Genomic DNA, 27,302 nt, shown 5'->3' on the forward strand with positions numbered 1-27,302 from the left:
AAAACCTAAAGTAGATAAATAAATCAAGGGAGATAAATAAACATTGGGAAAGTTATTTCCCTTAGATAATAGTATAAAAATTAAAAAAAAAATTTTTATGCTGAACAATATAAATAAATAATTTTCGTCGGAAATTGTTTCGGCTCTTTAGATAAGGTTGTACTCTATTTGTCCAGCACTCCAGCACTTGTTTATTGTCTACAGACAATGAACAGAACCTAAAACAGGTGAAGATAAAACAGAATTACACAATAATAATCGTCTACACTTGTCCAGAATTCCCCCAATATTAAAAAACCAAAATAAAGACAAATTTTTACGATGTACGTAGCAGTGGTACTGGTGTGTGTTTTATGTCGTACCACACACACCAGTGACAAAACGAAAACATCATATTCCAAAAATCACGTAAATTGGTCGAGTAGTTTTATTTTATGAAGAAAATAATTTTTAAGGAATTAATGAGAATTCGTAGGCATGATAGCATAAATCTCGCAAGTTTAAAATTATTGTTGAGTTATCACCCATTTTTTCTTTTTAAGTTTTTTTTTCAAAATCGCTGGTAAAACAGTCATTCCTCAGATATTCATAAAATTTGATTTTCTTATTTAAAAATAAATCTACTGGATCAATTAACGGGACTTTTTGAGTATGATATTTTAGTTTTGTGACGGGTACATACATCATATAAAATTTTCTTTCTTTTTTAAAATATAGGACAAATTCTGGATAATAACTATTGTTTCAAATTTATTTTACACGTGCAACGAAGTCGGATTTCGAGTGTAGTGACCCCTACATACGACCGGAAGTAATCTTCGACAGGAATATTTTCTTATCAATCACCATTTTCAACGCCACGAGTATCAGAACGCGCAAGCAAACAACGTTGCATTTAACACTCGTACACATAAAACAAACGAACTATGTTACGTTGTCACGCATAGTAATACGGCAAACACGCTGGAATGTTTGAGAACACCACTATATAAGGATTTGCTACTAAAATCAAATCAGCTAATTCCAGTTTTCCTCTTGTCTTCTCCAAGACTGGATATCAGGATACATTTTTTGTACTTGATATTTGGAGCCATTGTTTAGTTAAAACCGTCCATGAAATAAAAGATGTTTTTCTTTGTTTTGTTCGTTTCGGTGAAACATATCCGGGAAAAAGTTTCTCAGCATTTTTCGTGAAATGTTTTTTCGGCTAAAATATTTTTGCTTTTATTTTTTTATTTTTTTTCTGTGTGTGTGTGTGTGTGTGTGTGTGTGTGTGTGTGTGTGTGTGGTGTGTGTGTGTGTGTGTGTGTGTGTGTGTGTGTGTGTGTGTGTGTGACAAGGGTATCTTTGAAAATGTTTCAGCTTTTTAAGTTCGGTGAAAATGTTTTTGTTTTATGTGAAAACTGAAAAGCTAATGATGTTCCTTTTTGTGTTAAACCGACATTTTTGTTTATTTTTGTACATTTTTTAAAACTTTTTGATAAAAGTAAAAAAAAAAACATATTACGGCGTATGGTAAATATATTAACGGTACCGAATGTTTGTGTTTTTAAAGGGGCCAAGAAAAACGAAGATAACCAAACAAAGATAAAACATTCTATAGCAAACCCCACTCTCCCAAATAGTTTACGTCTAGTTGTGTAACTGCCATTGCTCAAAGGCAGCATGCTTACCGCAAATTTAACCGACATAAGTCCAATAAAACAAACAAAAGTTTATAGACGCTAGAAGTAATTGTTAGAAAGAAATAGCGACAGCTAAAAGAGAATATACCGAAACTACCAAAAAAACGCATCGAGCACAGAAATTAGAAACTCGGTATTTCTGGAAGATCTACAACAGTGTAATAAATAATGGGTAATTAACAATTCCTCGACTATTTAACAGTCATGAGGTTGCTTGCACAGCCACCGGAAGACTAAAATGCCAGTCGGTTTGTCTCAAACTCCATTTTGAACCCAGCAAACCATTCCCTTCCTGACTTTCATTTGCGATAGATGCCACCACTGGATGAACTGAAAATTACCTCTTCTCAGGTGCATTATATATAAAATCTAGTCACTTCAAAAGCGTGTAGACCTGATCGCATCCCGACTGTGCAATTAAAAAAATGCTCCACTGACATTGCACCAGTCCTCTCCAAACTTTACAACAAATGCCTTAACAAATCTTGCTTTCCTGACTACTGGAAAACAGTTTACAATGATTTTGACGAAAGAACTGAACCATTAAATTATCGCCCCATTAGCCTCCTCCCGCTTTTCGCTAAAATATTTGAGTCAATAATTAAGCTCTAGTCAATCACCTTATAGCCGCTAAACTTCTGACCGACCAACAATATGGAGTAAGGCAAGCCCGTTCGTCAGCAAATATCTGTAGTCTCTGAACGTATATATACACTGGACAAATCAATGGATAGCAGAGCCGTAGCCCTAGATATATCTAAGACTTTTGACAGGGTTTGGTACGATGGTCTTCTTAGGGAAATCAGATCATACAGTATCACTGGACGAATACTTAACATAATTAAATCATTCTTAAATAAGAGTATTGCTGTCACATTTGGGCTGGTGCATCTGCTACTAGTCTCTCGCTCCTTGACAAGGATCAAAAGAGAGTCGCCAATCTGATAGGCCCTGAACTGGCATCTAAGCTTCAGCCTCTGTCCCGTCGACGACACGTTGCATTCCTCTGCCTGTTCTACAAGTATTTTAATGGTGAATGCTCTGACGAACTGCAGACACTTATGCCCCCTCGACGTAGACACCATCGACAAACCCGACAGGCAGTAGAGATCCCTAGACGTAAAAGATCTTTCTACTCCAGTAGTTTCTTCCCCAGAACCGCTAGACTCTGGAATTCCATTCCAGGTCCCTGCTTCCCCAACAGTACTGACATGCTGAAGTTCAAGTGTAACGTGAACCGACACCTTGCTGCCCAAATCTCTACATAGTGCCCCAGTGGTTGCTGTCCCTGATAGTAGCCCCCTACACCAAAGTGGCAATGTGCCTTGTTTGGGGTGAAAATGTAATTTAAAAAAAAGAAAGAAAAAATAAGAGAAGAATCCAGGTTGTCCTCGACAGTCGTACATCTAAAAAATATGATGCGGGTGTACCTCAGGGGTCTATCCTTGAACCAGTATTATTCTTAATGACATTCTCTCTGATAAAATTCTCTCTGAGATGGGTATATTTGCTCATGACACCACGCTCTATAACAGGCACGAAGGGAAAACAAATGAACCCATATCAAAGGAAATGGCAGAAACACTAGAGAAAGACCTCAAATCTCTAGTAGAATGGGGACAAAAATGGATGGTCACATTCAATGTTGCCAAGACCTAGCTAGCATTCCTGCAAATTATATCCCCAATATTGGCACTGTGCATTGTTTGAGGTGAAAATGGAATTTAAAAAAACTGCCGAAGGTTGCATATTCCAGGGTCACCAATGTAGAATACGTAGTCGATGAACGTTGCATGTTCACCATCACGTCGAGAGTAGCCAAAATGTCGAATAAAAAGACAGGAAGCCTCATTGTAACATTTATAAGCAGCTTTATTGGTTATCTTCGTTTGTAAGAATAAGAAAACGGGTAGAAAGAGTTTCTGTGTAAATATGTTGATAATGATACAGGCCTGTTGAAAGAGAGAAGATTTTATGTGTCTAAAGTGGAAACGTGCAGCACGAAATATTAGAGACAATAGTGTAGGATGAGAGAGAAAGTTCGTGTGTATCGCATTGAAGTTTGTGTGTGGAGATAGTCAGGTTGGCTTGTTTGTATTCACTTCTTAGTTGAACCTTTGACCCAAAGGTCGAGTGAGTTCTGTTTAGTCTCTAAAGAAAAATGGGAATGGACAGGTCCGTTCCACCTAGAAGAAAGAGAGGGAGTCGATTGCCGGTTTAAACTTTTATAAACTCAGCCACGTGACTGAGAGCTGGCTTCTGATTGGACAAGCCAGGAAGTAAGTGTATTCAAAATCTCCAGCCGCGAGAATTTGTTCCTGCTTTTGTTTGTTGCAATTTCGTCTGCTATAAAGTACTCAGATTTACAACAAATATGGCGATTACATTAGCCAGAAGTTAATACCGTTATTCAGAAATTGGAAAGCAGACAAAAATGTCTATTTTATATAATACTTACAAGAAATATGCTGCCTAAACACACACACACACACACACACACACACACACACACACACACACACACACACACACACACACATATATATATATAATTGCAGGATTAAAAAATATATTTGCTTATAATTATATTTTCAGTGTTTTGGCATCTTACTCGGGAATAGAATCCGTTTGTCTCTTTTTATTTTTCTTCATGTCTTCTGGCATGTAGACACCAGAAAAGTAAAGTCTGTGCCTTGTTTCAACGATGCAAGTTAGCAAATTGAAACTGAAGTTTTGCTTAAAGTTTTCAAACAAAACAGGGATAGTCAAGATGACAACAAAAGTTGTAAAGTGAGCAAAAAATTGATTCAATTCAAAAAAGGAAAAAAGAAAAACATTTCTTGCCCGAATATTTTTATTTGCGCTTATTTAAATTCAAACAAATGACACTTTTTACAAAAAATTACGTGTAATTATTTCAGACACTTTTGAAACTTTTCTTCGTCAAAAAATAAACAAACAAAAACAAAAGAACAAAAACAACAACAAAAAACGTTTTTTTTTCTTTTTGAAATTTTGCGTTGATGTTTCATTGTTTCAATTCATTGTTTAAATTTATTCAATGAATGTTTCCGTAAGTAATGTTTTTGTTTTGTTACTTCATTACTTTGTTGAACTTGTTTTGAATTACCAGAAAAGCTTGTCAAGAAAAAATAGACGTCATCATAACTCGATTGTAGCAGTAATAGAAGCAGTCGCTGTACTTGAACCAAAGCAAATACAATACTTTGCAATAGATATGACGAACCGAAATGGTTTAATTGAGAAAACGCCCAACTAAAGATGTACGGATCTCAATTCCATATTCAGCTGTTTTACTTGATTATTGTAAATCTATTATTTACTATTAAAGTGATTTTCCACTTTTGTATGAAGTCAGTTATTTTAATATTTTCTTATTTGTTGAAACTGCTGATTACAAAATAATTTTAACGAACTATAAACTCGGAGATCGTCATCTATTAAAAATTTGAAAGTTTTGTAAAATACTTTGGGATTATATTTCCGAAAGAAAAAAATAATATTAAAAAAGCATGAATAAAAAAAAAAAGAAAAACATGAAATAAAACACTCTCGGGCAACGCCAAGTAGAGAGATTTAGTATTATAGGAAATTGATGTCTATATATTAATACGATAGCGTGTGTGTTCATCTGTGTGTCACGCTTTCCGGAGAATTACATTGGTTGAGATTTAAGAACACACACGCTATTGTATTAATATATACAATATACTAAATATGAGTTAATGGATTTGGGGAGTATTTAATGAGATCCCAAGCATAAGCTCCCCCTTCTATTCGAGTAGGGTGGATGATAGTCTGACGTGTTTACTTCCGGTGATGACATCATTATCTTCTGTTAAAAAAGATGCATATAATATAATGATGTACTAGATTGACATAAGATATCATACTCCAAAAATCACATGGATGTACTGCTGATTAAAAAAATCAGGTAGATGGATCAGTGCACTCTACGGGTTTGTTTGTAACATTCCAAAAATCACGTGAATATATCAAGTAATCCTGAGTTCATATTTTCGTCCTTAATGGCCTCATGCCAGTAATTGCAAAAACTCTTCTTAAGGCGAGGGGATTAAAGTTGCTGGAATGCTGAGACTGACATTACACTCAGAAATTCATGTTGAAGTAATGGTTACCAAATCCCTAACCGTGTTAATGTTTTTCCGTGTTAATTTCGAAAACAAGTATATTTTTAACAGTGGAGTGGGTAATATGAAGTCAGCCCCGGAAATGGCTGAAACCGTTTCCGATTTAAACATTACTTTATTTCATGTATATTTTTTAACAGTGAGGTGAAGGGTATGAAGCCAGTTTCGGAAATGGCTGCAACAATTTACGTTTTAGACATTATTTTATGTAAATTTTTAACAGTGGGGTGGGGGATATGAAGTCAGTCCCGGAAATGACTGAAACAGTTTACGATTTAGACATTACATTATTTCATATACATTTTTAACAGTTGGTTAGGGATATAAAATCAATCCCGAAAATGGCTGAAACAGTTTACAATTTAAACATCGCTTTATTTCGTGTATTTTTAAGAATAGGGTGGTGGACTCGTCACGGAATTGGATGAGATAAGTGCAAATATATACTAGCAAAATACCCAGCGTCGCTCAGCATTGAGATAGGTGGAAAACATATAATGTCAGAATACCCATCATCGCCTGGGTTCGAATTAGATAGATGGAAGATGCATACTAGCAAAATACGTGGCGTAACTCCGCATTGGATAAGATAGGTGATACATGCGGAACTCCGCATTGGATAAGATAGGTGATACATATATGCTATAAGCATACCCAGAATTGATTGATGTGTTTGTAATGAAATAATCAGCCCAGACAATATATCCAAATTTTTATTTTAGTAAGACGGGGGCGATAATATGGGTCAAATTTATGAAAAATGATTGTCGAAATTAGTAACATATCCCAAAATTAGGAAACATGATCAAATGTGAGTTAATTGATTAGTGTGTTTGTAATGAATAATCAGCCCAGACAATATATCAAAGTTATTATTTTATTAAGGTTGGGCGATAATGTGGGTTAAAATTATGAAAAATGATTGTCGAACTTGGTAACATATCCAAGAATTAGGAAAAATGATGAAATATGAGTAAAATGGATTGGTGTGTTTGAAATGAAATAATTAGCTCAAGGAATATATGTAAGTTATAATTTTTGTAAGGGGGTGATACTATGGGTTAAAATTATGAAAAATGATTGTCGAAATTAGTACCATATCCAAGAATTTTATAAGATGATAAAATGTGAGTTAATTGATTGATCTGTTTGTAATGAAATAATCAGCCCAGACAATATATGTAAGTTATTATTTTAGTGATGGATGGGGCGATAATAAGTGTCTAAATTATGAAAGATTACTGTCGAACTTGGTAACATATCCAATAATTTTAGAAAATGATGAAATGTTTGTTAATTAATTGGTGTGTTTGTAATGAAATAATCAGCCCAGGCAATATATCAACCTTATTATTTTAGTAAGGTTGGGGCGATAATGTTAGTCAAAATTATGAAAAATGATTGTCGAAATTAGTAACATATCCAAAAATGATGAAAAATGATGAAATGTGAGTTAAATGACTGGTGTGTTTGTAATGAAATAATAAACGCAGGTAATATACCAAACTTATTATTTTTTATAAATGGAGAGGGCGATGCAGTTTTAACAAAAGGCCAGAATAATATGATGGTGTCTTCATTCACGCTGAACGCCCACAGAATGCCTAGCAGCAATATATTACATATGAAAGATGGTGTTGTAGAATTTCCACAGGTCCCACTAGTAAAGAATTATTTTTGCAAAAGTTAAAACAAATTCAAGTAATAACCGTAAGAATTTGACGAATTTTACTCGAGAAATATTTGTAATGTTGTACATACGTTTACACACGTTGTTGCAGAGGACATCGAAAAGAACAGAAGACAAGTAATAACATGACTCGTTTTGATTTGTAACGACGATATTTATTTCTTCATTTTTTTTGTGACAACGATATTTATTTCTACATTTTTTTAACAACGATATTTATTTCTTCATTTCTGTTGTAACAACGATATTTATTTCTTCATTTCTTTTGTAACAACGATATTTATTTCTTCATTTTTTTTTGTAACAACTATATTTATTTCTTCATTTTTTTAACAACGATATTTATTTCTTCATTTTTTTTGTAACGACGATATTTATTTCTTCATTTTTTTTGTAACAACGATATTTATTTCTTCATTTTTTTGTAACGACGTTATTTATTTCTTCATTTTTTTTGTAAAAACGATATTTATTTCTACATTTTTTTAACAACGATATTTATTTCTTCATCTTTTTTGTAAAAACGATATTTATTTCTACATTTTTTTAACAACGATATTTATTTCTTCATCTTTTTTGTAACAACGATATTTATTTCTACATTTTTTTAACAACGATATTTATTTCTTTATTTTTTTGTAACAACGATATTTATTTCTTCATTTTTTTAACAACGGTATTTATTTCTTCATCTTTTTTGTAACAACGATATTTATTTCTTCATTTTTTTTGTAACAACGATATTTATTTCTTCATTTTTTTTGTAACGACGATATTTATTTCTTCATTTTTTTGTAACAACGATATTTATTTCTACATTTTTTTAACAACGATATTTATTTCTTAATTTTTTTGTAACAACGATATTTATTTCTTCATTTTTTTTGTAACAACGATATTTATTTCTTCATTTTTTTGTAACGACGATATTTATTTCTTCATTTTTTTGTAACAACGATATTTATTTCTTCATTTTTTTTGTAACAACGATATTTTTTTCTTCAGTTTTTTTGTAACAACGATATTTATTTCTTCATTTTTTTTGTAACAACGATATTTATTTCTTCATTTTTTTTGTAACGACGATATTTATTTCTTCATTTTTTTTTGTAATAACGATATTTATTTCTTCATTTTTTTTGTAACGACGATATTTATTTCTTCATTTTTTTTGTAACGACGATATTTATTTCTTCATTTCTTTTGTAACGACGATATTTATTTCTTCATTTTTTTTGTAACGACGATATTTATTTCTCCATTTTTTTGTAACAACGATATTTATTTCTTCATTTTTTTGTAATAACAATATTTATTTCTTTATTTTTTTGTAACAACGATATTTATTTCTTAATTTTTTTTGTAACAACAATATTTATTTCTTCATTTTTTTGTAGCAACGATATTTATTTCTTCATTTTTTTTGTAACAACAATATATTTTTTTTGTACACAGTGATCACCACTTATCAAGGCCCGGAAGCCACTCAGGGATAAGGGTTATTGCAAGTACATTACGTTAGTGTGGAGATTTGATGAAGTGTTTACTTAAGGGGGCGGTTCATTAGGAATTTGTGAACGTTGGACTTGAAGACATCCAAGTTGCAGTCCGGTGGGAAGCAGGCATACGGAACAGAGTTCCACAGGCGTGCAGTTCTAAGAAAGAAGCTTGGTTCATGGAATCCGCATTTTGATTTAGGCACAGATATAGAGTGGGGGAAATTTTTCACAGTGGATTCAGCTAGACGGGTGTTTTTCGTGAAAGATTGGCGAGGGGGGACCAGAGATTGGAGTTCAGACGAGCACCTGCCATGGAAATAACAATAAAACAAGGATAGGCTCGCAAGTCTCTTCTGTGGGAGAGAGGTTGCAGGGTAGAGAAAAGGGCATCCCCACTAAGCCACGAAGTCTATTTTGTACTCTGTCAAGGCAGGATAGGCTGTTTTTAGCAGCTCCTGCCCAGATATGGCAACAGTATTCCATTCTTGGACGTACTTGGCTTTTGTATAGATAGAGAATTGCATCAGTAGTGAGATATCTTCTGGAGCGGTAGAAAGATCCCACCATCTTTCCAGCGACCTTGGCAACAGACTTGATGTACGTGTTCCATTTCAGATCAGCAGTAAAGGTCAAACCCAGAAGCTTGTCAAAACACGGGGCCTCACCCAGACGAGAGCCATCCATCACAATTGATGCCAGATGGGGATCAGAGCGTTGATGATGTAAGTATAGGAGTTTGGTTTTGGATGCATTAAAGGTAACCAGCCACATCTTCCCCCACTGAACCACGGGCTCGAGATCAGAGGAGAGAGAATCAGAGAGAACTTTGTCATTTACAGCCTTTGATGTGTTGCCGTAGATGGTCGTGTCATCAGCATAGATGTCAACAAATGATTTAAGTATGTGTTTAGGGAGGTCATTGATGTAGATCAGGAAGAGAGTTGGGCCCAGGATTGACCCCTGAGGGACTCCAGCATTTATATTGCAGGCCTCCGATTTTTGTCCATCTACCACTACTCTTATGAGCCTATCGGAGAGAAATGATTTAATGATTGAGAAAACATTTCCAGTTATACCGTAGCTGTAAATCTTGTGAAGTAGACCCTTATGCCATACCTTGTCGAAGGCCTTTGATATGTCAAGAGCAATTGCCCTAGAAAGGAAGCCTTTGTCAAGAGATTCACTAATCCTGTGGGATATAACCGTCAGCACATCTGCGGTAGATCTTGCAGAGCGGAAACCATATTGTGTGTCACTAAGAAGGTTATTCCTGCTGAGGTGGTTGACTATTTCTCTATTTAATATGGATTCCAGCAGCTTACTCATAACACACAGGAGACTTGTTGGTCTGTACTGAGAGGGAGATGACTTTTCACCTGAATTCTTAAATACAGGGCAAACTTATGAGGTCTTCCAGGGAGTCGGAAAGCACTTCTTCTTAAGGCAGCGCTTAAATAGTTTCGTAAGTATGGGAGCAAGTTCTGGTTGAAGATTTGTAACACTATAATTGGGATGCCGTCAGGGCCAGTTGCTTTACTGGAATCTAGGTTCTTGATTAGCTTGGCGACCTCATGCACGGATATTTGTATGTTACCTAGCTTGTTCTGTGTTATAGGAGGAAATATGGGGAGTTGATGATCTTCGTCGCATAGGATAGAATTAGCTGCAAATTTCTTTGCAAATAGTTTGGCCTTGTCTGACGCTGACGAGATGACCTCTGGTCCATTGATAATGGTTGGGATAGAACGCACACTTCTGTTCAGGATCCTATTTGTTATTTGCCAAAACTGGTGGGAACCAAGCCGCTGATCAGCTACCTTGGATTTAACAGACTGTGCATATAGCTCCCTTGCATTTTTTATTACTCTTTTACAATGATTGCTGGCAGCCCTGAAAGCAGCTTTAGTCTCAGTGCATCTATTCCGTTGGTAGCTATGGAAAAAGTGATTTCTGTGTGCGATAGCAGCAGCACATTCTGGGGAGAACCATGGCTGGCTGTTAGGTTTTTGTTGGAATTTTTTAGATGGTATGAATTGGTCTATGCCTACAATTAACCATTCGGTCAGATCTGATACTATAGAGGACACTTCCTTTTTAAACATAGAGTGCAGAGGTAAATCAGATATGAATGTACGGAAGCTATCTCAGTCAGCCATAGCGTATCGGTATACAGTACGGTGGAGGGGTACGTCTGGGGACTTCTTACATTTCGTTTTTATCTTTACTGATACGACGGAGGTGTCGGAGGATCCTAGAAGAGACAGAACGGAACATGAACATAGCTCAGGGGAAGTTGAGAGAAAAAGGTCTAGGAGGCTTGCATATTGACCGGGTGTATCGGGCACACGGGTGGGTTCGCGAACAATCTGAGTGAGGTCATAAGCAATGGCAAAATCATGACAAAACCTCCCCTCATCGTCTCTCTTATTTGAGTGGGTCAGCCATTCCACGTTATGGACGTTGAAGTCACCACAGATGTGGATGTTAGCCGAGGGATGTGCAGACAGTATGTGGTCTATTTTCTCAGATATGCTCTTAAAGATAGTAACTCCGCTGTTGTGGGGCCGATAGAGGGCAAATATAAATGCAGTGGTGTTAGCAAGTGCAACCCTGAAGCACATATAGGGTAAATTAGGATCTTCTCTAGAGATATCCCTGCCACATGGGAAGCCATCCTTACTGTAGGCACATATTCCATGCCCATGGCGATCTTGGGTGTCAGATTTAGCTGTTAAGTTAGAGTATCCGTTAATTATGAACTCATCTAGGGAAGTGGTCGGCCCTATTCCAGTTTCACTTAGAAATAATATATTCGGTTTTTTTCATTTTTTTCTAACAACAATATTTATTTCTTCATTTTTTTCTAACTACAATATTTATTTCTCCATTTTTTTCGTACAAAGATATTTATTTCTTCATTTTTTTTGTAACAACGATATTTATTTCTTAATTTTTTTTTGTAACAATGATATTTATTTCTTCATTTTTTTTTGTAACAATGATATTTATTTTTCATTTTTTTTGTAACAACGGTATTTATTTCTTCATTTTTTTTGTAACAATGATATTTATTTCTTCATTTTTTTTTGTAACAACGATATTTATTTCTTCATTTTTTTTGTAACAATGATATTTATTTTTCATTTTTTTTTGTAACAACGGTATTTATTTCTTCATTTTTTTGTAACAACGATATTTATTTTTCATTTTTTTGTAACAACGATATTTATTTTTCATTTTTTTTGTAACAACGATATTTATTTCTTCATTTTTTTTTTGTAACAACGATATTTATTTTTCATTTTTTTTGTAACAACGGTATTTATTTCTTCATTTTTTTGTAACAACGATATTTATTTCTTCCTTTTTTTGTAACAACATTATTTATTTCTTCATTTTTTTGTAACAACAATATTTATTTCTTCATTTTTTGTAACAACAATATTTATTTCTCCATTTTTTTCTAACAACGATATTTATTTCTGCATTTTTTTTGTAACAACGATATTTATTTCTTCATTTTTGTTGGAACAATGATATTTATTTCTTCATTTTTTTGTAACAACGATATTTATTTCTTCATTCTTTGTAACAACAATATGTATTTCGTCATTTTTTGTAACAACAATATGTATTTCTCCATTTTTTTTCTAACAACAATATTTATTTCTTCATTTTTTTGTAACAACGATATTTATTTCTTCATTTTTTTGTAACAACAATATTTATTTCTCCATTTTTTTCTAACAACTGTATTTATTTCTCCATTTTTTTTGTAACAACGATATATATTTCTTCATTTTTTTTGTAACAATGACATTTATTTCTTCATTTTTGTTTTGTAACAACGATATTTATTTCGTCATTTTTTGTAACAACAATATGTATTTCTCCATTTTTTTTTCTAACAACAATATTTATTTCTTTATTTTTTTGTAACAACATTATTTATTTCTTCATTTTTTCGTAACAACAATATTTATTTCTCCATTTTTTTCTAACAACGGTATTTATTTCTCCATTTTTTTTGTAACAACGATATTTATTTCTTCATTTTTTTTGTAACAATGATATTTATTTCTTAATTTTTGTTTTGTAACAACGGTATTTATTTCGTCATTTTTTGTAACAACGATATTTATTTCTTCATTTTTTTGTAACAACGATATTTATTTCTTCATTTTTTGTAACAACAATATGTATTTCTACATTTTTTTTGTAACAACAATATTTATTTCTTCATTTTTTTGTAACAACAATATGTATTTCTTCATTTTTTTGTAACAACAATATTTGTTTCTTCATTTTTTTGGTAACAACAATATTTATTTCTTCATATAATTGTAACAATGATATTCATTTCTTCATCATTTTTTTTTGTAACAACAATATTTATTTCTTCATTTTTTTGTAACAACGATATTTATTTCTTCATTTTTTTTGTAACAACGGTATTTATTTCCTTTTTTTAACAACGATATTTATTTCTTCATTTTCCCACCACAAGTGACTTCTCATTATAGCTGTAACGTCACCTACGTCTCTGACGTTATCGCCGGTATGTGCACACGCTCTTTTAGAGTCTTTTTCTTCGCACATGTCACGGCATTTGCAAACACATTCCAACAATGAAATATCACAAAAGAGACGTTGATACTCTTTCTCTATTCTATCATTATTTTTATAGCAGGTACTCGACTGAGTTTTAATCTTTATTCCCCTCTCTGTAAAACATTCCCAGCAAAAACTCGTCTAGCTATAACCACTGTTAATAATTTTTCTTCCTCTCTGTGCCTGAAACTAATCGAAATTTTTGTGAATGAAGACTTTTTTCCTAGAACTACCAGCCTGTGAAATAAAATGCGGCAAGGTTGCTTCTCAATTAACTACAACAATGTCATTTTTTAAATTCAATGGGAAGAAATTCTTATTAAGCTGTGTTCTTAAATCATAAAACCCTAACCTAAACTGCCACCATCATTTCTGATCATCACGATGTTGTCTCCCATCCCCCTCCGCCTACCTGATATTCATTAATACTTATTCCCGAATTACTCTTGATAAGGGACAACTTCGTAAAAAAAAAAATGTGTTTTTTTGTGTTGTTACTTTTCCAAACATTGCATAAAATCATGCTGTGTCATTCTTTCTTGGTTCTGGTGCGATGATTCACACTGAGCAGCTTGGAAAGGAGGCAGTTTCTAGGAACTTGCACTGGGCTGGTCACTGAAGTGTGATGCCTGCACAGATACTGCACTCAAATTAATTGTCCTTAGACAATGGAGGGGAAACCCTTCTATACTAAGGCAATTTTATTTTTGAAGAATCCCTTTTGGAGGGGAGCTGCTTATCTCCCACATGAAACCGACCTTGTGTCACATTTTGTTTCGTGGGAAACAAACAAATAACCAGTTTCTAGGGAATATTAAATTCACAAATGGTCCCAAGTCGGATATAAATTCCGATTAAGGGAGATGAGATGTCATCGTTCTGCCGCACATACCTAATATTCCAAAATGGCAACTCATCTGGTATTGACCGAGCTTAACGTTGCTTTTTTTTTTTTTTTTTTTTTTTATTACATTTTCACCCCAAACAAGGCAAATTGCCACTTTGGTGTAGGGGGCTACTATCAGGGGCAACAACTACTGGGGTACTATGTAGGGATTTGGGCAGCAAGGTGTCGGTTCACGTTACACTTGAACTTCTGCACGTCAGTACTGTTGGGGAAGCAGGGACCTGGAATGGAATTCCAGAGTCTTGCGGTTCTGGGGAAGAAACTATTGGAGTAAAAAGATCTTTTACATCTAGGGACCTCTACAGTGTGGGGGTGGGATCTAGTAGCCTGTCGGGTTTGTCGAGGGTGCTCGCGTCGTGGGGGCACAAGTGATTGCAGTTCATCAGAGCATTCACCACTAAAATACTTGTAGAACAGGCAGAGGGATGCAACATTTCGTCGATGGGACAGAGGCTGAAGCTTAGATGCCAGTTCAGGGCCTATCAGATTTGCGACTCTCTTTTGAACCTTGTCAAGGAGCGAGAGACTAGTAGCAGATGCACCAGCCCAGATGTGGCAGCAATACTCCATACATGGGCGAATGGTGGCCTTATAGAGGTACAGGATACTTTCGGGTGTTAGTAGTTTTCTAGCACGGTAGAGAGAGCCTACCTTTCTTGCAGCGGCCCTGGCAATGCCTTCAATGTAATTGTTCCAACTCATGTTTCCTGTGAACGTTAGGCCAAGGAGTTTGAAAGATGGACTCTCAGATAAAGGGTCGTTGGCCATTGCTATTGGTGGTAGAGAGGGTTTCTTGTAATTATTGAATGAAACTAGTTTAGTCTTGGCAGCATTGAACGCGACCAACCACTTTTGTCCCCATTCCACTACAGATTGGAGGTCTTCCTCTAGTGTTTCTGCCATTTCTTTAGAAATGTGTTCATTCGTCTTCCTGTCGTGTCTGCCATAGAGTGTAGTGTCATCAGCATATATACCCATCTCAGAGGCAATGTTGTCGGGGAGGTCATTTATGAATATCAGGAACAATAGAGGTCCAAGGATAGAACCCTGGGGCACTCCCGCATTTATATCATATTGTTTAGATGTGCGACCGTCGAGGACTACCTGGATTTTTCTCTTATCTAAGAAGGATTTAATTATGTTAAGTATTCTACCAGTGATACCGTAAGATCTAATCTTCCTGAGGAGACCCTCATGCCATACCCTGTCAAAAGCCTTAGATATATCTAGAGCTACCGCTCTGCCTTCCCCCGCTTTGTCCAGTGATTGGTATATACGTTCAGAGATCACGGTGAGGATGTCTGCTGTGGAACGGGCTTGTCTAAATCCATATTGTTTGTCAGTCAGTAGTTTAGCATCTGTAAGATGATGGACTAGAGCATGGTTAATTATGGTCTCAAATATTTTGGCAAAAAGTGGGAGGAGGCTAATGGGGCGATAATTTGATGGGTCTGTCCTTTCGCCAGAATTCTTGAATACTGGTACAACAGAAGCAGTTTTCCAACAGCCCGGAAAGCAAGCTTAACTTCAGTCATCTAACGAAAACCGCTGTGTTAACTTAATTATACCGTCTATACCACGGTTAACTTCGGCGAAGTAAAATTCAATTTCATGCAATCGAATCGCTTTTTATTCTTAGTCGTGTGAATAATCTCTATTTTTCTTCTTGTTTTTTTAGCAATAGATATTTTCTTTATCCATCTTTTTATTTACGAAATGAATTGTTGTTTATTTTGTAATGTCTTATTTAGAATATCTGAAATCCAAAATGTCAAATAGCTCAACATTTTAGTTAATTTCTAATCGGCAAATTAATTGGGTCAACATGCAAGTCATCTGCGGTCTCCTCAACTTTTTCTATATCACTGCTTCTGTCGGGCAGAAGATATATGGAGAATAAAGTTTTTCTAATATCCATATGGTATTAATGGCCGACCTCAAAGCTTCAGCACTTGAATATCAATTTTTGCAAACATTAGTTCTATTATTATTATTATTATTATTATTATTATTATTATTATTATTATTATTATTACAACAACAACAACAACAACAACAACAATAATAATAATAATAATAATAATATATATATATATATATATATATATATATATATATATATATATATATATATATATATATATATATCTGGGAGGATAAAACGAATTAGAGTAATTCTTTAAAAGGAAAATTATCGGGATAATACAAAGCTCAACAAATGCTTATATAGAAGAAAAAAATACAACAGCATAAAGATATATACTAATGCATATAAATTTAATCGTTGATTCAATAGGGAGATTACATCAATTAGGGGTGATATTTATCCTGCACCCCTAATTGACGTAATCTCCCTTTTGAATCAACGATTAAATTTATATGCATTACTATTGTCGTTTTTTTAAAAAAATGTTTCTCTTAGTATATATATATATATATATATATATATATATATATATATATATATATATATGTGTGTGTGTGTGTGTGTGTGCGTGCGGGCGTGTGTGTGTGTGTGTGTGTGTGTTAAAAGAATTGGAGATTTGTAGCGAGGCAGCCTGTCCACGCTACAAATCTCCAGTTCTTTCAACGGTTTTCTTTTTCTGTTTCATTTCGATACTTTTTGTGACCAAGAGCGGGAGTTCGCTTGAAATATAAAAAATAACAATAAAAATATTAAATGCAAAAAGTAACATCGTTTTTCATGCTTCAAAAAACCCTCATAACCTTTAAATCACTATATATATATATATATATATATATATATATATATATATATATTCTCATAGTAAGTAAGTAGGGTAAGATGAATACTGTTCAAAATAAAAAGTGATTTTGAGATTATATTTTCTTTTCTTGTCTTGAGAAAACATTTTTAAAGTAATGAGTGAAAAAATAAAACTGAGGAAGCCCCCGAAGCATTATCACAAGCACTAATTAAAGTTAAGGAGGATATACTAAGAGCACTTCTAAAACCAAGTTTCTACCTGCCCCCCTCTTTGAAGAGAAAACATTTTTTAAGTAAGGCCTAGTAAAAATAAATCGTCAGAATCCACAGGAGCGCTACTAAAAGCAGTAAATATGGTTATAAATATGATTATTGTAATATATTGTACATTTACATTTAAAGCAGTTTTTTTTTTTTAACTCAACGGAGTTAAATTACATTTATTCGTAAAGAAAACACGTTAAAATAAGTTAAAACAAACAAAAAATATTGTTGAGCTTATGTATGTTTTGAAAAGCAGCTATAACTTTTAATATCAGACTTAAGACAGGACAGCCATGAAATAAGTATTCAGACGAATGTTTTGAAAGCAGAAATAACAAACCGCATGGACATTTTAAACGCCGAAGCGAGCAAGCTGATCTGAGTTTTATAATATATATATATATATATATATATATATATATATATATATATATATATATATATATATATATATATATGAGAAATGTTTTTCAGAGCAGCAACCCCAGATGCCACATCAAAATGCTAATGTACAGAGCAGTATGCATCACCATACTACTGTATAGATGTGAGTCTTGGACGAACTATAGCCACCATTTGAGACGTCGGGAGACCTTCCATATAAGATGCTTACAGAAGATATTTGGCATCAAATAGTGGGACAGAGTGCTACACACAGAGGTGTTGGGAGGGTAACCAGCTTCAACGTGAAGTCACTCATGATCCAATATCAACTCGGATGGCTGAAGCACATCATTCAAATGACAATCCACTATGACCAATTACTCCAAGGCTGACGCAGTGCCGGTGGGCAGAATAAGCGTTTCAAAGACCACATTAAGATATCTCGGAGAATAGAACCTTCTTTACTAGATGAACTTGCTTCCTGTCGAGATTCCTGTCGCTCCCCTTGCTCACAAGGAGTGGAATGTATTGAGAAGCATCGAATACAGAACTATACAGCGAAGCGTGCAAAGAGGCGTACTCGCCAGTCCATCTCTGCTCCACCCGGCACCTCCTTCACATGCCCGATCTGTGACCATGATTAGACTATTTAAACATCAGCAAACTCACAAGAAGAAAATTGTCATCATCGAATAATAATGGGCAACCAAGAAGTGTACTGAGTAGTTGCATTCCACTGACCAAAGAAAAAAAATCAACCCACACTCATAATTTTATTTATTTTTTATCCCGACAAATGGCCATATTTTTATATTTTTACACCTTAAGAACGTTTCACAACCAAACACGAAACATATTGCCCAAAATGTTGTCTAGGAAAATAAAAAGATAATTAAAATTATGAGTGTGGACTATTTTTTGTTTGATCAACAGAATTTAATTAACTAATATACCTTAAAATATATATTTATATGTATATATATAGCTGTATGCATGTATACATATAAACGATTAAAACCGACAGAAGACGTTCAAAACTGACAAAAAGTGACAACAAACGATTAAAATGACTAAAAATTGTAAAAAAAGAAACAAAAGACAATAAAACTGACAAAAAATACGATAAAAAACGATAAAAAAACGACGATTTAAAATTGACAACAAAAAAACGATCAAAACGATAAACTATCAGATATCGAATAAAAACAATCAAATCGATCATAAAACGATAATAAAATAACAAAACACGATAAGGAACCAACAGAATGGCAAAACGACCAAGAAACGTTAAAAAAAAAACGATAATAAGGATATAATTAAAAACGATCGAAAATTGACAAAGATTAAAATTAAACACAAAAGCGATTAAAAATGTCAAAAACGATAAAGAATAATGATATGGTTGCATATATATATATATATATATATATATATATATATATATATATATATATATATATATATATATATATATTTAACATTTTAGATAATGCTGATTTATATTTGATCTTTTTATTTGCAGCTCAACAAACTGCTAAGATGTCAGCAACCTGTCAGTGCCGAAGCCGGGAAGACGGTCCATGATGAACATTTGTTTATTATCACCCATCAAGGTTAGTGCGCAGAAGTGTATTCATAAAAGATAGTCTGAGCATGAACTGTTAAAACCTTCAATAATATTATTTGTAGAAAGGAAACGGTCGTCATACGAAGGAAAGCAAAACCTTTTTATGAACAGCAATGAACAGGTATTTATTCAAGTTAACTATACTGAGTTGAGTATGCGCTTGCAAAGTTAGGACAGTACCCTAGTGAAGAAATGGAATACGAAAGTTATTTGCTCCCGAAATTCCACCTTCGAATGACGTATCTGGTACTCGGAAATCCATTGGATAAAAACAGAAAAGAGAACTTTTCTCGTTGTTCCCAGAAAACTCTCTACTAGCTGACACGATTCTCAAAGAATTCTGAAGTGGTCCTCTAATGTCTAGCTGAAATTTATGCGCCTTGCTAGCTGATTGATGAAAAGATACTTTGATATTTCAACATCGATAAATAAATAACTAAACCAAGATTCAATTATTATTATAAATATTAGTTGTACGTATTCAGCGTTGTCTGGGAGTGGTTTTACTTTAATTTTTCTTTCGCTTTTTATTTTTAAATTATGTCATTTTATTCAGTTTTTCCAAAATTTATTAAAAAAATGATATAGAACATCTAGATCACACTTTTCAATATCTCCACTTATTACAGCTTCCTGTCGTTCGTCTAACCTTTCTTGCAGATTACTGAGTTCGCCAATTAGAGAAGGTCGAAGATTATATCGAACGAAACGTTCTGAGAATTACATTCCAGATGAGAACAGTAGCCCGAATAATTTAAATAATACTAATTATTAATCTTTATCTTAAAAATTTAGAAAGAAATAAACATTTAAATTAAACTCCACAAACTACTTCTTCCTAAATTTAACTTTGAGGACAGAAACCACACTCGTATATTTGAAAATGGCCTTTTTTCATGTCCATGATATAAAAAACCTAGGTATTTCCCATGGAATGGTACCTGATCTCATCCCTTATGTACTAATTAAAAAATGCTCTGCTGAGCTAACTCATGTCCTATCCAAACTCTTTAAAATATCGCGAATCGAGCTTGCTTCCATAATAGCTGGGAAATTGCCTCAGGTGTACCCGTACTCAAGAATTCCGTTGAAAGAAATGACCCGCTCAATTATCGCCATATTCGTCTTCTGCTTATTTCGTTTAACTCATTTAAAGCCAATGTTCCCTTTTGGAAACATTCTCTAAACCAGATATGACAAACTCAGAGCCCCTTGGAGCCACAGGAATCAGTTTGTGTTGGCATGAGAGCCGCACCCCTACAATATTAATCAAAGTCGTTAAATAAAAATCATTGCTGAATATGTTTCTTTTACCGGTAATTTAGAAACATGCAATAGTTTGGCCATATTAAAGAATGCAAGTTAAAAGTACTTGTAGTTTAACAAAAGAATATAACAAAGGAAATTAGCATGACATATAAATCTGTTCTTTATTTCGATATAACGAAAATTTAGAAAGCAACATACATAGCCAACATGTATTTGAATGCAACAAATGCAATGCACATAAATTATAATTCAAAATGAACATTTATTATCAAATACTCAAACATGTTTCGTGTTTTGTTTGACACCTCTTGTTCTTGACAAGCTTTGGTATGTCTGGCTGAAGTTTCTGTGTACTTCCGAGCTTTACAAGAGAAGATAAGTGTTTGTCAGTCAACCTAATTCTCTGAGAAATCTTTATTAATTTCATGAAGGAAAATAATTGTTCGCACAAATAAGTGGAACCAAACATTGCCACAATCCGCGTGAGAAACTTTCTGAAATTTATAAACCTTTTCGGAAGGTATGAAAAGAAATCAGGTATTCCCACTTCCAAATACTTTGCTCTGAGTAAAGAATTGACTGCATTTCTAACTGTTCCATTTGTAGGCTTTCGTCTGCATTAGTAACACCAAAAGTAAACGGCGTTGTGAATAATGCAAACTCTTGCTCAAAATATGAGAAATCACGAAATCATTTTTGAAACTCCTTTGACAATGACGGTTATGGCAAAACTTAGTGCTGACTTAGTATTAGTACTATTTTTTTTAGCTCTTTGTACGTAGGAAACTGAATTAAATTTTTATTTGAGACTTGTGACTTCCATAATCTCAACTTTGTAAGGAAGCATTTGACGTCATCATACAACTGAGTGATGAGCTTGTTTTTTCCTTGTAATTTCAAATTAAGATCGTTTTATTGTGCTGTAATGTCAATGGCAAAAGCCTGATCCTGGAGCCAACTTTCATCTTTCATTTCATCAGTGTTTCCACCTTTCATCCCCCAAAAATTATTATTTCTTGTTTTAACAAATAAAATCTTTTCAACACTTTTTGACATGACAACCAGCGTACATCTGTGTAGATTTGAACATTGGTGAACTGATTATCCATATCTTCTAACAACTGATTGAATTGACGGTGGTTAAGAGAACGACCTCTGATATACTTCACTGTCATTATGACTAAACGAAGCACATGATCCAATTTTAAAATCTTTGAACACAAATTTTGTTGATAAATAATACAGTGGAAATGTGGAAATGATAAATCCGGATGTAAATTCTTTATTTTTGTTTGTAACTTGGGAGTAACATCATTATGTCTGCCAACCATATTCGCTGCACCGTCAGTAGACAAGCATACAAGCTTGCTCAAATCTAAATCATATTCATGCAAAACCCGTTCAACGTTCTCAAAGATGTCTTGGCTTGTTGTAGTGTCATGCATAGGGATTAGTTCAATCAGTTCTTCATAAATGTTGAATTTATTGTCACAGGTCCTGATGAAGACCGCAAGCTGTGCTATCCCAGTGATATCGACAGTCTCATCAATTGCAATTGAAAACTGTTCAAATCTTAATGATTCAGCTTTCAACTGTTGCTTCAAATTCACTTGACATTTCATCAATCCGTTCAGCAACAGTGTTTCTGGCGAGGGAAATATTTTTGAACAAGTGTACATTTTCCGGACACACAACTTCGACCGTTTTTACAAGGCATTGTTTCCCAAAATCTCCTTCGGTGTAGGATTTCCCATGCATCGCTATTAATCGACTGAGTTCATAGCTTCCAGTAACGAAAGCGACATTTACTTTCTGACTTTTTGTAAAAAAGGCCTGTTGCTGTGTCAAGATCACAGTCAATTCTTTGAGCATTGAAACACGCATGTCGTCTTCATATTTATTATAAGACAGATGATTCATTTCATAATGTCTTTGCAGGTTATACGCCTTCGGCGTAGAAATATGGCTATTGCAAATTAAACAATGTATATTTCCATTCACTTTTGTGCAAAAAAAAAAACTGTAGTTTCCATTTTTCTTGAAACACTTGCCCTTCTTCATTTACCTTTCTTGCCCTTCTTCATTTACCTTTCTTTTTTTCTTAGTCGCAGAAGCACTAGCCATTTTAAAAACGATGTGCAATCTGGAAAATTAAAAAGTCAAAATAAAATCAAACACAACGAAAAATATTTATAAAATATCAATAAAAGCAGTTATCACAAAGGAACCTGCCCCCTGCACAGTATTACCCGATTCATATTTTTAGTTATAAAAGTCAATTTTAATAAAAAGTACACAATAGTAAAAAGCAATATAGATATAGGGCTTACACGGCAGGAAACGTAAAAGTAGATAAAATAAATACAGAATAAGAGGTGTGTTCGAAGAATAGTTAAAATTTCTTGCTTTGGGAAAGTTATTCTTTACATTTTAACCATCAATCAGAGATTTAGAATGTCATGGGCACAACATTTTTTTGATTTATCACTTTATGAAGACAATTTGCTTATCAACAGGTTTATTGAAAATAGAAGAAGGTAAAAACTGAAAAGGAAAGAAAAAAGAGAATTACAGTGAAAGTGTGACAAGTGGGTAAGAGAGAAAAGCGGGAAACGCTTAAAAGTCCAAGACAATGAAAATGTGAGTCCAAATAATGATGTGAAGAAATTGAAAGTCAATAAATTCTGTAAAAAAAAAAGCTATTTATTTCTTTGAGGATCCACTGAAGCTAATTTACCGGTGATAAAGCAAAAAGTTTGTCCCTTCGAAAAATTGAATTTTCTGCTGGTTGTGGGTTTTGTAAAATTACGTTTTGTCAGTTTTCACGGGTGCGAGTCGAAAAAAGATAAAACAAATCTAACAAAACCAATGTAACTAAATAACTTTTTATTAACTTTCAATAAAAAAAGAACGAATTTAAAATTTAAAAACAAAATGAATCAATTAAAACTAAAACAAATGTAACGAATTAAAAATATAAAAACAATTAGAATTTTCAATTTTAAAAGAAAAAATAATATTATGGATAGAATTGCTTTCTTTACTGTCATTGTTGCTGTTATTTCTCTGATTAATGCCTGACAATATTTATTAATGAAAAATAAAATAAATTCAACTTTGTGAGCAGAAACCATTTATAATTTTAATAGCAACAAAACTTAATTTTACAAAACCCACAACTAGCAGAAGATTAAATTTTTCGAAGAGACAAGTTTTTGTCTTATCACCGGTAATTTTGGCTTTAGTGGGCCCTCAGAGAAACAAATACCGAAAAAAAAAAAAGAAAGAAAGAAAAGAAGAACTTACAGCGTCGATGCAGAACGTCGAGGTGGGAGTTAAAAAAGATCAGCTACCGTTGGGACAGCATGTTGGCGTGCAGAAGAAAAGGAAGTGAATGACATCGCCGGAGTCGGTGTAGGGCTAAGAAAGCTACCCTGAGTAAGAAAGGGAAACTAAAGAAAGTGATGAGAAGTCGTGACAGTTGTGTTTGTGACGTTGTAAGCTTCCGATATGTGGGCTCAGTATCAAAAAAAGACTTTACTAAAGGGAGGATAGATAAGAAATTTTAACTACTTTTCGAACTCACCTTTTATTTTGATCTTTTTGTTTTTCTCCTTGATTTTTCCAAGCTGCTTAAAATTGTCTGTGGGGCCGCAATTCTGCTTCTTGTAGGCCGCATGCGGCCCGCGGGCCGCATGTTTGACATAACTACTCTAAACGATTCGCCACGTGTTTACTTAAAATGCCACTTAAAATGTTTTATTGTTTAACAATGATATTAGAATTAACAAAATGCCCAAAGATATCATTCTTACCACCATTTAAAATTTTTTCGATTCTTCGCTGGGGTACTCAATTTTGCTCCAAATTTCCAGGTTGATGGGGAGTGAGGACATGTACCTGAATTTTTTTAGACTTTGGTGTTTCTGAATAGATTGAATGGTTATTAGTAGTTACATCAATGGTTAGTTACCACCGGTATGCTACCTGCAAGGTTTTGGGGAGTATTAATAAAAAATGTTTTTTTCCTCAAATAAGCCGATGTTCCCATTTAAGAACATAAAAATTTAATGCCTTCCAATAAAATTTTAGAAAAAAATCATTTTTAATTGGATTTATGACATTCTAACACGCAAATCAACAAAATTTTATCAAAGCAAAAGAAAATACCCTTGGTTTTCAATGGTTTAAAATCTTTAAGGCATTTAATCAACCAAGCACTACTCCACCATGTTGTAAATGTTAAGCTTCTTTCTCATCAACAGTATGGATTTAGGCAAATCTGCTCGTTCTACTACAGATATTTTACCATAATTTCTGAACGAATATAATATGCACTAGATAAGACGGTGGAGGCTATAGCTAAAACCCTTGATATATCCAAAGACTTTGACAAGGTCTGGCATGAAGGGCTTCTCACGAAAATGAAATCCTTTGGTATTTATGAACAAATACTCAACATAACCAGATCATTCCTAGACAAGAGAAAAATCCAGGTTGTCCTTGATGGCCCTGCGTCCAAGCAACATGGTATTAATACAGGCGTGCATCAGGGGTCTATTCTTGGACCATTATTATTCATTATTATGACAACAACATATTCTTATCATTGTTTTGAATCTCGAGTATATATCCGACACAGTTAGACACAATTAATCAACTGAGAACCACATCAATCTATATAAAAGCATATAAGGTATCAACGGATACACACTCGATATTCCAAACATTAAAAAGAATATGCTGTTGTCATAGCCCTACTGACATGTTTATAAATACCCCCACCCCAATAAAATTATTTCTGAGATGGGTATTATTTGCTGATGATATCACGCTCTATAATAGACATGAGGGGAAAAATGTACAGAAATCCAAAACAATTTCATAAACTATAGAAAACGACCTCCAATGGGTAGTGGAATGTGGCCGCAAGTGGTTGGTAACATTTAATTCTACAAAGACTAAGCTTCTTTTCTTAAACAACTACAAAAACTTTCTCATCCACCATTTTGTTTTGCTATCGCTATGAAAATAACACCTTGCTTGACAGCCCATCTTTTAAACGATTTGGTTTACTATTCACAGGAACATGAATTGGTAACAAATACATTGATGATATTGTCAAGGTTGCTACAAAGAAGGTGGGCTCCCTCTACTGTGCTAGAAAATTACTCACACCAGAGAGCTATATCTTTACAAGGCCACTTTTCGCCCATGCATGGAATATTGTTGCTACATCTGGGCTGGTGCATCTACCATCAGTTTCACACTCTTAGAGTGACTCCATAAAAGAGTCTAAAATCTTATAGGTTCTGCACTGTCGGCCAAACTCTAACAACTGTCCCATCGCCACAATGTTGCATCCCTGTTCCTGTTTTACAAGTACTTTAATGAAATTTATGCTTATGAACTCATAGCACTTGTGCCCCCCTCCATGACTAATCCGACAAGCAGCAAAATCCCACCTCATTTATTGTTTAGGTTCCTAGATGCCCGAATAATAGTTTCTTTCCTCGGACTTCTAGAATTTGGAATTCCCTCCCGTTTCCTGTTTTACCGAAAAAGTTTAAATGTAATGTGAACAGGCATCTTCATGCTGAACTCTCCTCAGTTCTCTTTTAGACACAATCCTAAATAGTAACTCCTTACGGTCTAAGTAGTAATAGGTCTTGTTTGGGGTAAACAAAAAACATAATATAAATAGTTTCTAAAACTTTCAATCTTTTAATTAAATGATGATTTGCTAAGAATATTGAAGCTAATTGAAATGACTTTCTGTTCGACAGTCAAAACGCTTCAACAATTCTTTTGGAAATTCTGAAATGTCATAAATTACTTTTTATCTATTAACAAAAGATTAAAATGCTTGACTTCTTTGCAAAAAATCTGAAATGTATCATGGTAGATTTAATTTTGCAATGAAAATTTATTTTCAGATTGAACTTTTAAAAGTTAAATTTTATTTCAATAATCGACTAATCTATGTGATAAAAGTGAACGTACGTGTGTCCGAACCTCTTCACAGTATGAAGATGAGGAGGTGGGAGGAAACGAAAACTGTTATTTGTTGGCAACCTTTGCCAGTAAGTAGAGATTATATTCGGCAAGCACATTTTAGGACAACCTGTCTGCAAACAGAATAGACCCAGCGCACCTAGCGTGACCGAGAAGAGTTGGGCAAGGATTAATTCCCAAAACACAGTAGAAGTCAGGTGTCAAATGTTTAGATAGAAATTAGATCACGTGTTCGAAACACAGGACAGAATTTCAAGTAGAAACAGGTCAGACTAAACATGCCGAAAATGTAGAAATGTAAGTGAATATTTCTTCGAGACTGTCCGTTTGTCGACAACTTTTAAAGCTAAGTAAGAAAATTATGCAAGAAAGAATTAATTTTAATGTCTCCCCATATTGAACAAATTTTCTCTCCCCAAGAAAACCTTTGAAAACGCAACAAGTCTCCATT

The 27,302-nt window shown here is 33.9% G+C and overlaps 1 protein-coding gene across 2 annotated transcripts in view; it reads left to right on the plus strand.

The window, feature by feature from the left end:
- The window catches only part of LOC145260657 (tryptophan 2,3-dioxygenase-like), a 172,081-nt gene that overhangs the window by 48,460 nt on the left and 96,319 nt on the right, over positions 1–27,302 (plus strand). For both annotated transcript variants that reach the window (XM_080119012.1, XM_080119003.1), the window contains exon 3: positions 19,463–19,553. In XM_080119012.1, the coding sequence (XP_079975138.1) occupies positions 19,463–19,553 (91 nt within the window). The remainder of the gene's footprint in view (positions 1–19,462; positions 19,554–27,302) is intronic.

This window comes from Euprymna scolopes, chromosome 3, assembly GCF_053919585.1.
Source record: "Euprymna scolopes isolate OS-2025 chromosome 3, ASM5391958v1, whole genome shotgun sequence".
Lineage (NCBI taxonomy): Eukaryota > Metazoa > Mollusca > Cephalopoda > Sepiida > Sepiolidae > Euprymna > Euprymna scolopes.